Source organism: Telopea speciosissima, chromosome 4, assembly GCF_018873765.1.
Source record: "Telopea speciosissima isolate NSW1024214 ecotype Mountain lineage chromosome 4, Tspe_v1, whole genome shotgun sequence".
Taxonomy (NCBI): Eukaryota; Viridiplantae; Streptophyta; class Magnoliopsida; order Proteales; family Proteaceae; genus Telopea; species Telopea speciosissima.
In genome coordinates, this window is record NC_057919.1 from 20,902,530 (window position 1) to 20,912,988 (window position 10,459).

The window sequence follows — 10,459 nt, forward strand, 5'->3', positions numbered from 1 at the left end:
TACCATGTGGCAAAACAAAATATTAAAAAAACAAAAAGAAATCAAATACTGACCAAAGCCCCAATAATCGTGTATGAAAGTACACAAGAATGCATGCTAATATTCGAGGGATGGATGATTGACTTTGAGTAAAAAAATTTAACATGTAATCTATTCATACAATTTCTCTAGTATAAATCCACCAAGTTACCATGTGAACCTTTCCTTTTTGTTTTTCTAAGTGATGGCTAGCCCAACATGACGGCAATGAGATTCAAACTGAGGATGTCTGAGTTTACGGTTTGTCTCAACTCTTTATCACTGAGCAAACACCCCTTGGATTACCATGTAAACCTTTCATGCGGCGGTATTAGGTGTCTAGACTAGAGCCACCCTTATCGGATCAAATTAGGGAAATTTTTGCCAAAAAGACAACTTTAATCAAGAGAGATTTAGGTTGTATTTGGTATGCATTATTGGAACATAGTCTAGGTTGATTAGTTGTTTTTATCACATCTGAGAATGCGAAACCAACCTACTGTTTTTATTGTCTAAGAATGCAAAACCAACGTAGAATGTATTCCAAGAATGCATATCAAACACTGCCTTGCTCAATTTATCTTGTACTGGATTGTCGTTCCATTCATGGTTTATTGTTAAAACCAAATTTTGGATTGTGAGCAAGGTTATAGTAACCGGAATTGGCAATAGATTGGCCTCCACCAATTCTAATCTCGAATTTGGAATCGAATTCAACCGATTCTCATGTGATTCAACCAGAATCAGCTCGATGTAATTTCGAATTTTAAAACCGTGCTTGTGAGTACACTTTGGCATATTTGATGACAGTTGGATTCACATCTGATGGACTCATGGAATAATGACTTATGAGAACTTTTAATCCAACAGTATCGGTTTCGGCCGAGACAGGACACCTATACCGATACCAATACCAATACCTTAGACCATGTCTCGGTGTGTTACGCTATGAACGGTAACACTTGGGTGCTGAGGTAAGAAACAAACTGGGCAATAGGCAATAGGCAGTAGACAATAGGCATCGTCCCGAGACTTCTCAGCTTTCTGTCTGTGTCTCTGAGCCGAGACATGACAGGGAGCATCGAGCGAAGGAAAGCAAGTACCCAATGAAGCAAAACAATATTGCATAGAAAATGTACAAAGTAGAGCTGTTCTGAATCATTTTTTCCATCAAATCAAACTCCAAAGACTCTATCGCCGATGGAAAGAACCGTCAAAAACCAGAGCCGCAGAGGGGTTTTCCATAAAATGCAACAGAGCCAACGTGATCGTTAGCCACTTCTTCAGTTTCCATCTCCAACTCTTCATCTGCTTCGGTAACCTTTTCTACCTCTTGCATGTTTTTTTGGGTAAATCTACCCTGTTCTTGTATAGTTTTCTGCTTTGTACATCGTTGTTGGCGCTGCTGTTGGTTTTTGTTTGAGAAGAAAGATACTAAGATGGTGGCGCTTTTGCATGGTAAGGATAAAATCTGAAATGAAGATACGATTCGTGTGTTAAATGTTTTGTTTGGTTTGAAGTTCTGTAATTAACACTGGAGGATAACCCCATTTTGTCATGCGGGGTTGTTATTAGTTATATCTTTTCGTTCCAAGAGCACAGATGACAGTGTTGTCTCGTTATTTATACTTGTGACAAATTTTCCACTTTGAGGTCTACTTTTGTGAGCGTTACTGCAAGTGACTTAATCGATTCCATACGAAGCAGGTATTGTTTCATATGTGCATGATTTTAGATAGCAAGTATCCCACCATCACCAGTGTGTGTTTTTTAATCGATGACCAGGAAAGATATCTACAGTCATTGTTTTTGTTAACAGGGTTTTTACCGTCTTCTGGAGGCAGCGATCGGTAGAGATGTAGGATCCCTGAGGATGAAATGCACTTGGATTGCCACTGACCTGTGTAGCTTAGTTAAAGTTAAATGGTAGTGGGCAATGATGAACAGTTATCATTTTGGATAGAGCAAAGAATAAGAATATGCTCCAATGTGTGTACCAGACCAACACACACAAAGGGTATTTAGAATGAAGGGATTTTTTGCTTTTATTTGTTTATTTATTTTCCGAACATCCTCAAATTAGCCCTTGACAAAGCACTTGCAGTAAATAGCTCTTGGGTATCCCTGTATGTATGGTTATAGATTGCTTGCTTCTCCCAAGAAATTGACCTACTTCTACAAACAAAATTTTAGGCTTGCTTCGGTCACTTAAATAGTGATGATTTTGAACAAATACCTCGTTAGGACCCTATTATCCAGAAGTACTATAATAGTTTTCTCGACAAAATCCAGTTTTCTTGCCAAAATGGTGAGACTTGTTTTGAAGGCTGCGCGAGACAATTTTCAAAATTTAAAAGATGAATTTTCCATCCGGTGCTATTCCAAACGGCCAGAAATTTCATGGAATAGTAAACCATACCAAATCTTCATTTTTTTTCTTCCTTTTCTATTGATCTCTTGACAACCAAACACAGCCTTAAAGTAAAATACTTCAAAGTACATCATAAATTTCATTTACATGCTTTAATTGCTGTGACAACATCTTGTCCTTTTCATATCTGGGAGACAGAGAAACAGATTAGGGCTCAATTGTATGCATTTTAGGGTCTGTCCTCAGTTCCAATTTTTTGTCATCATGATTATCAATTGGTGGTTCCTTGAATCTGTATACTCAGATTTGAATTGACTATGGAATCGGTTTGTCGTTTGTTCATCCATTGGACTTTATCTAGGTCCCTATGGACACATTTTGTTTCCCATTTTGGTTTGAATTGGAATTCCCTTGCTGAGATCTGTGACCTTATGGGATTTGAGCAATCAATTACACTGGAGAAGAGCAGTAAACAGTTTTTGCAATTTGTTTTTTCTTCTCTATTCGGCAAAGGGAGGAACCATATGATGTATAGAGGTTGGCAGACATTTCCCTGCTCAGGTGATTGAATCTATTTTGTTTAGGACCATAAATTGGGCTACTATTTTGAGGGCATTTCGGGAGATTACTGTGGATCTTTTCCTTATAGAGTTATCTATGGTTGCCTTATCTTGGATAACCCCAATGTCGATTCAGCATTGGCTTCCTCCCTTTCCCAACGCTATGATGTCAAATGTGGATGGAAGTTCTTTGAATAATCCAAACCTGCGGGAATTGTTGGAATATTCTGGAATGAGAAGGGACTATCTTGTTGGTCTTTCCTGGTCCCATCGGCATCTTGTATGGGTATGAAGATATCCATCTCTACAGGTGATTGGGCTCCATTACTGAAGGTGAGTGATTGGTTGGCCTCCAGAATCTTGGGGATATTGGAGATATTTCCATCTGATTAAGAAGGCAAGATCTCTTCAATGTCAAGGTCATTTTACTTTCTTGTGGAGGATGCAATGAGCCAATGCCATTGCAGATGAGTTGGCTAAAGTATGATTTAATAGGAATTCATTGTACGTGGGCTCCTATACCATTGATTAGTCTCAAGCTTGGGTCTCCTGGCATTTAACTTTATTGTTGTTGTTGTACAATAAATCTTGCAGTTTTTTGTTAATTTTCTGATAAAATTTCTTAGTTACCATTAAAAAAAAAAAAATTTATTCATACTGCAAAAGTAATGGATTCAAACAGTTCTCTGTTCTTGAATGATGCTTCTTTTGGTCTGCATACTCCTTTCCAGAATAATCAAATGAATCTTCCTCCCAGCCCTTCCAATGAATTATGGAACTCCATTCCAATTGTTACAATCTATAAGCAACCAAGTGTGCATTGGTGGCTAATATCTGTTACTTTCTGGAGAAACGTTGATTTGATGAATTTGAGTGTTTTTCATTTCGGTTTGATCCTAAAATTAGCACACAAAAGTTTATTGACAGGATTCGATGAATTTTGAGCAGGCAGTCTCTAAAGCATGCGTGTTGCCTATTCACCATTTGAGATCTTGGGGAATTCAAAATGTTAGTCTTGCAGCCTATGAAGAATGAATGGTGAAACTGATACTGGAGTACTGGCAAATTTGTTAAACAAAGCTAAGAGAGGATAGTGGCAAAATCTACGACTTGAGCTGTAGTGATTGTTCTAATATCAAGACATTTTTTTTCTTTCACAAATACTAAATTTAAAAAATCAATAATATGTGTTTAAAAGGATTTGCCATATACTTCACCACCGCCTCCTTCCAAATATTAGTAGGTCACTTAGTGAAGATGAATTTTCAACTCAGATCTACATTTAATCTCAATCCTTAATATGCTAGTTTATCAACATTTTGTGTAAGCTATTATCATCCACTTCAAGCATTGCCAATAAGTTAATGCTTATGGATGGATGGAAATGATGTATTACTGAACAAGTTTCCTATGCTCAACATTTTTAATTTTTCATTCTTGTCTGATGTTCCTACATCTTTGTTATTTCTCTTTTCTCAAGCTTGGTCCCCAGGATTTAGTTGATACTTATTATTAAGTAGTTAGCCTGGTCTTCTTTTTCTTATAATTTGTCATCCAAATATTTTCTAACAATGCAATACATAAAACATTGAAAGTTTAAAAATTAAACTCATATGGTTCAATCGTGTAATAATTGTGTCAGTTCCAGAGTGACGAACAGATTACCTCTGCTTGGAAGTAGTGGGCCTCCATATTAGATCTTTCAAACTACTTCATCAGACAATGAAAAGTAAACGCCTAGTGGGTATTGGAGATAATGTTGGCAGAGTTTGTGGAGAGGAATCGAGGGTTAATCAGTTGAGAGGTGATCTCATGTTAGGCGATGTGATTTGGGTCAAAATCAATGGTTGTAGCTGGTGGCCTGGACAGGTGTGTAAATATTTCTTGGCAAGTTTGGTGAGATCTTTCTGGTGTATGGCTTCTAATGATGTCTGTTGGTACTGATGATTTCTTCTCCCCCCCCCCCCCCCCTTGGTAGGTTTTTGATGAGAACAATGTGAGTGATACTCTTAAACCCCAAAATCGAGTAGTGGGTGAAGTTCTCGTTCGACTTTATGGAAGCTATGAATAGTCAGTAGTCTTTTCCTTACTTGTTTGTTTTATGCCCTTGTTGGCTAATACAGCTAAATGGTTTAATAACTCTTGTATCTTTCCTGAAGCTTGTATGTGGACTCTACAAAATGCAGAGCTGAGTTTGAGAATGTGAGTGTTTAGAAGCACTTATCTTCAGTTTAATGTTTATCATCAATCATCTTCTCTGCTGTAGCTGCTTATGGCTTTCATTTTTTCTTTTCACATAACTGTGCTGTAATCTGTCTCTCTGGATTCTATTCAGATTCTGAAAGAAAATAATGGTAGCTATAGTGAAACATTTGGGAAAGCCTTGGAGCAGGTAAATGTTTGTTCACCATGAGTGGAAGTTTCTTGCCTTGCTATTTTTGCATTTTCTCGACTAATAGTTTTGTCCTATCTTGTTGGTACGAGTATAGGAACTTTCTTGCATCAAATCTGCTAAAAAATTGAAAAAGGGAGGTTCCGAGCCTAGAGGTTAGCCTATCTTTTTTGCAGGGTTCATGTTGTTCAACTTTCTCTACCAAGCTCTTTCTTGAACACTGTTATGCAATGTATTTCTGCAATAGTTGGAATATAACAGCCTTTGAGAAGTAAATGATCTCCACAAATGGTACATTAAATCAGTATTGGACTATTGGGATGGCAATGAAATTTCTGGGGAAGAACAATGTAACTCCAAGATGAATTTTGTAATGACATATATGCTAAAGTAAGCGATGGTACCACTGTGGGCTTTTGTTCCCAAGTTGCAGAGAACAAGCCAAACTAAAGCAATCTTTCTGGATTCACTCTGCCTTACAGCCTTGCTTCCATTGTAACAGCTGGTTCTGTATGCAATGGGAAAACCATGGGGTGTAACCAGAATCCAAACTTTATGGAGATGAGGGGAATAGAAATATATTGGATCTCAAGCTTTGGATGGGATTCATTTGGTCCAGCAACTAGGTGCATTCATTGCTTAGACATTTAATCATTCATCATCCTTTTTTCTTTAAAGAGTGTAAAATGTTAGAAATGTCGGTGATTTGATCTTTCACATGCCTTGGTGAAGCACATGTCCTTGAAAAGTATAGTTAGAAGAACCCAGTACCTACTAATTATTTTATCTAAATATATTATTTTTTTTCCATTTTGTGTTGGCCAAAATAAGTAAAACTTCACTTTGGTACCCTAAATAAGTATAAATCAACCATATGTGACATATTTTCTTCATCTGGATTATAAGTGCAATTAGGTTGTCTATTCATATGTTGGTTTAGAGGGCGGGCCTTGGTGCAATGGTAAGGTTGCTCCATTGTGACCACTTTGGGTTCGAGTTTGGAAACAGCTTCTTTGTGAAAGCAGGGGTAAGGCTGCGTACATTATGACCCTCCCCAGACCCCGCAGTGGTGGGAGCCTCATGCACTGGGTATGCCCTTTTTTTTTATTCATATGTTGGTTTACCATATGGTCTTCAGAATAGTTCCAAGAGACTAACAATTAGTAGCCAACTTACTCTGCGACTCATTTACAGACGTCACTTTGTAAATATTAAGATAGAATACTACTTTTACTCTCTGACATATTAATCTTGCCATTAGGTGATTTCATTATCACACTCCAATACTTCGGTAGAACACAATATATTTTACAAACTTATTCATTCTAATCTAGCTTTCATAACATAAATAAGTGCAGTCATGTTTTGGCTGGTACCACTCAGAGATTTTCTTCCTTAAATTGAGAAGATGTGATATTGTAACTGAAAATGTTCTCTCCCCACCCCCCCTTTTTTTGTTCTTCTCTTTCATAGGGAAACCTCCTAGACTTGAAGCTTCCAAAGTTGAAAAGTTAAAGCAACATCGAACAAGAAGAACTCAGGAAGCAGATGGCCCAATTGTTGTCAGTGCCATGCCTTTCTTCTTTCTCTCCATCTTTGCATTTTTATTGTTTTTTATTTTATTTTTTGAGGATGTGTGTTTCTCAAACTTGAACTTTCAATTCAAGACTTCTTATCAAAACAATATAAATAAACTTGTATCAGACAGAGGGAACCCCTGGAATATTACAGATGTAGAGCCCAGGTAAAAAGAGCAGTAAAGGACGATGGTGTTTCCAAGAATTCTAGAACTGAAGCTTCCATAGATCTGTTTCATTCTCCTACGTTATTTAAGCATGTCACTTAAAACACTGATATTGCTTATGGAAAATACATATATGGGCTTGCTATCAGGTAAGGACTTCTCCAAGAAGACAACATGATATCAAGATGTCCCTGAAAAGAGTGAAGAGGGGAGAACTCGTCTCCAGAAAAGCAGGCGAGGAAGCTTCAGAAAATAACACCACAAAGCAAGATCCAGTTCAGGAGAAACTCAAAGCAAAAAGCCCAATCTCTGTAAGCTCACATGTTCTATTTATTTTCTAAACTCTTTTCCTTCCCAACATCTCCTTACACAGAGTCCATGGATGAAGCTTCTACGAATTTACTCTTGCTTCATTCCCCTGCATTCTTCAAGCATGTCACTTTAAACACTGATATTGTTTATGGAAACAATATATTTGGACTTGCCATCAGGCAAAGAGTTCTCCAAGAAGACAACAAGATAATAGCAGACCTGGGAAACGAGTGAAGAGTGGAGAACTCGTCAAAAAAGCAGGGGAAGAATCTAAAAAAAATGGCACCTCAAAACAAAAACTAGCTCAGAAGAAACTCAAACCAAACAGCCCAAACTCTGTAAGCTCAACATTTTCCCCCCTTGTGTCCTTCACAATGGCTTTCCCCTTAACCTTCCAGCAAGTCATGAGGCTTCTGTAATTTTGCTCTTGTTCATTCTCCTGTATTAAACACTGATTACTTAGGGAAACTATAATATATGGACTTGCTATCAGGCAAGGTCTTCTCCAAGGAGACAACATGATAACAGCAGAACCAAGAAAAGAGTGAAGAGTGGAGAACTCGTTTCCAGAAAAGCAAGGGAGGAAGCTTCAAAAAATGACACCCCAAAGCAAAAACTAGTTCAGAAGAAAGCAAACAAACCAGAATCTGTAAGCTCACAAGTTTTTTGTTTTTTTTTTTTTATGTTTGTGTCCTTCACATGTTTTTTCTCCTTAGACTTCTTGGTTTTGCCATGAAGTCTACTGATTAAGTTTCTGTAAGTAAACTCTTGTTTCATTCTCCTGCATTCATCAAATTTGTTACCTTGAACACTAATATTACTTATGGAAACAATATTATATGGACTTGCTATCAGGCAACGGTTCTTTCGAGGAGACAACATGATAACAGCATAACACTGAGAGGAGTGAAGAGTGGAGAACTCACTTCTAGAAAAGCAAGGGCGGAAGCTTCAAAATATGACACCCCAAAGCAAGACATAAAGAAGAAGAAACTCAAATCGAACAGCCAAAACTCTGTAAGTTCCCATGTTTTTGTTTTTCCTACTTGTGTCCTTCACATTGTGCTTTCTCCTTGGGCTTCCTGGAGTTGCTAGAAATTCTAATGATGAAGCTTCTGTAAGTCTACTCTTGTTTCAATCTCCTTATTTTTTCAAGCATGCCACCCTTAAAACACTGATATTGCTGATGGAAAAAATATTATATGGACTAGCTTACAATGTACTTTTTCCTAGCTCGAAAATCTGAGGTTGAAGCTTCCTGTAAATTAAGTTTCTCTTAAAACACTGATATTTCTTATGGAAACAATAAATATGTACTTGCTATCAGGCTAGAGGTTCCCCAAGAAGACAGCCAGATAACAGCAGAACTCGGAAAAGAGTTAGGAGTGGAGAACTGTTGTCTCAAAAAGCAGGGGAGGGAGCTTCAGAAAATGGCACCCCAGAGCCAGATCTAGTTCAGAAGAAGCAGAGACCAAATAGTCCAAACTCTGTAAGCTCACATTTTTTTTCTTCTTCCTGTTGTTGGTTCCCCCCTCCTTTCTTTTAATGGTGTGTGCTCGCACGTGTGTTTCTTGCTACCATCCTTTAGTATTCCTTCTCTGATATATTGATCTATGAACTGTAATATCATTAGGTATTGAAAAAATCAGGACAATCTCAGGATTTGAGTGAACGAAGAACGAGAGTAATGTTGAATCTTGGCCTCATTGCCCCTTGTGGATCTCCATTCCACAGAAATGGAATTGCGATGCCAAGTAACTTACTGGCTACTCCATGATTTTGCTCCTTGGGTACAATGCCATTGGTGCTCTATATCCTCTATGATTTTGTACTGGATGTTAATGCGTATTTTCTTGGACTGCATGAATGGCATGGGGAAATGGCTTGTGCTAAAGGTGAGCTATATCATATAAAACTTTAGTTCATTGACAACCTGCTTCGACTGTTGACTAATTTCTTCATATTTGTCTGATCTCAAGGAAGGAGATGTTTTGGAAGGAGATGAATACTTCTCAAAGTTCAATGGCAACCTGTTTTGACTGTTTACTGATTTCTTCATATTTTTCTGATCTCCCTTTTCCTGTGATATTTTGGAAGGAGATGAATGCTTCTCGACAACAGGATGTATGCTTGATGAGGATTGTTTGAAATTGTAAACAGTTTTGAAAGTCTCGATGATTAATTAATTGTATGTTTAGAGGGAATTTTACTGGTTAGAACAATTCATTTTTTGAAGTTCTTGGACAAAGTTTCTTGTGACTCTCCTGGATAATTGCACCCCTCAAAATCAAAGCTTAAATTAAAAATTAAAGTTTTTTTTTTTTTTGGGGGGGGGGGGGGGTGGTGGTTGGGGAGAAACTCGGAATTAAGTAACACTGTAAGTAGAAGGTTTCTTGAACTACTATTGTCTATTAAGGTGAAAGAAGGGTTTTATTGAAGTGGTGTTATGCTGGTGTACATTCCCAGGATCAGCTTGTAATTCATGCATTATAGACTGGGAGGGACTTGTCAAGGTCAGCCCGTCAGGATTTTAGAGGCAATATCATGAGAAAAACAGAAATTAATTAAAGGAAAATTCCTTCTCTCTACCATCAGATCTGATAGATAATCGATTGTAGAAAATGTCACTATTAGATAAATTAGCAACCGTGGGTTAATCCATACATTAATAGAGGTTCCTACCCCTACCTTCCAAGTTACAACAGATAAATTTCCTTAAAGAAGGGATAATATGGCTAAGACTATTCCAAACCTAGGAACCCTTCTTAGGTTTGAAACTAGCATTAAGGATACTAGTGTTGGGAAAATATTTGGATTTAAGGACTCTAGCTCATAAGGAAGATGAGTTTGAGACTAATTGCCAACCCAGTTTGGTTAATAAAGACTCGTTATGAATAGAAAACAGGACATTAAATAAGTGGGGATTGAAGCAAGGAAGGACTTGGGTGTTCTTTTGTTCCCAGAACCCAGAAGAATTGTTCTCAAGGAGAGTTATCAAACGTACTACGTAGCCATAACCTCCTTGCTTGGGACAACAAATGAATCTTCAAACAAGCCAATTT

General features: G+C 37.6%; 1 protein-coding gene across 1 annotated transcript; it reads left to right on the forward strand.

Moving 5' to 3' along the window:
* Positions 1–4,588: 4,588 nt before the first annotated feature.
* LOC122659066 (nipped-B-like protein) lies at positions 4,589–9,174 on the forward strand. The gene is made up of 12 exons (XM_043854221.1): positions 4,589–4,818; positions 4,928–5,019; positions 5,109–5,151; positions 5,285–5,341; positions 5,439–5,496; positions 6,815–6,903; positions 7,235–7,396; positions 7,577–7,735; positions 7,891–8,020; positions 8,383–8,414; positions 8,725–8,886; positions 9,031–9,174. Exons 1-12 carry the CDS (start codon positions 4,672–4,674, stop codon positions 9,172–9,174), a joined length of 1,275 nt encoding a protein of 424 aa, XP_043710156.1. The 5' UTR covers positions 4,589–4,671.
* Positions 9,175–10,459: the final 1,285 nt, after the last annotated feature.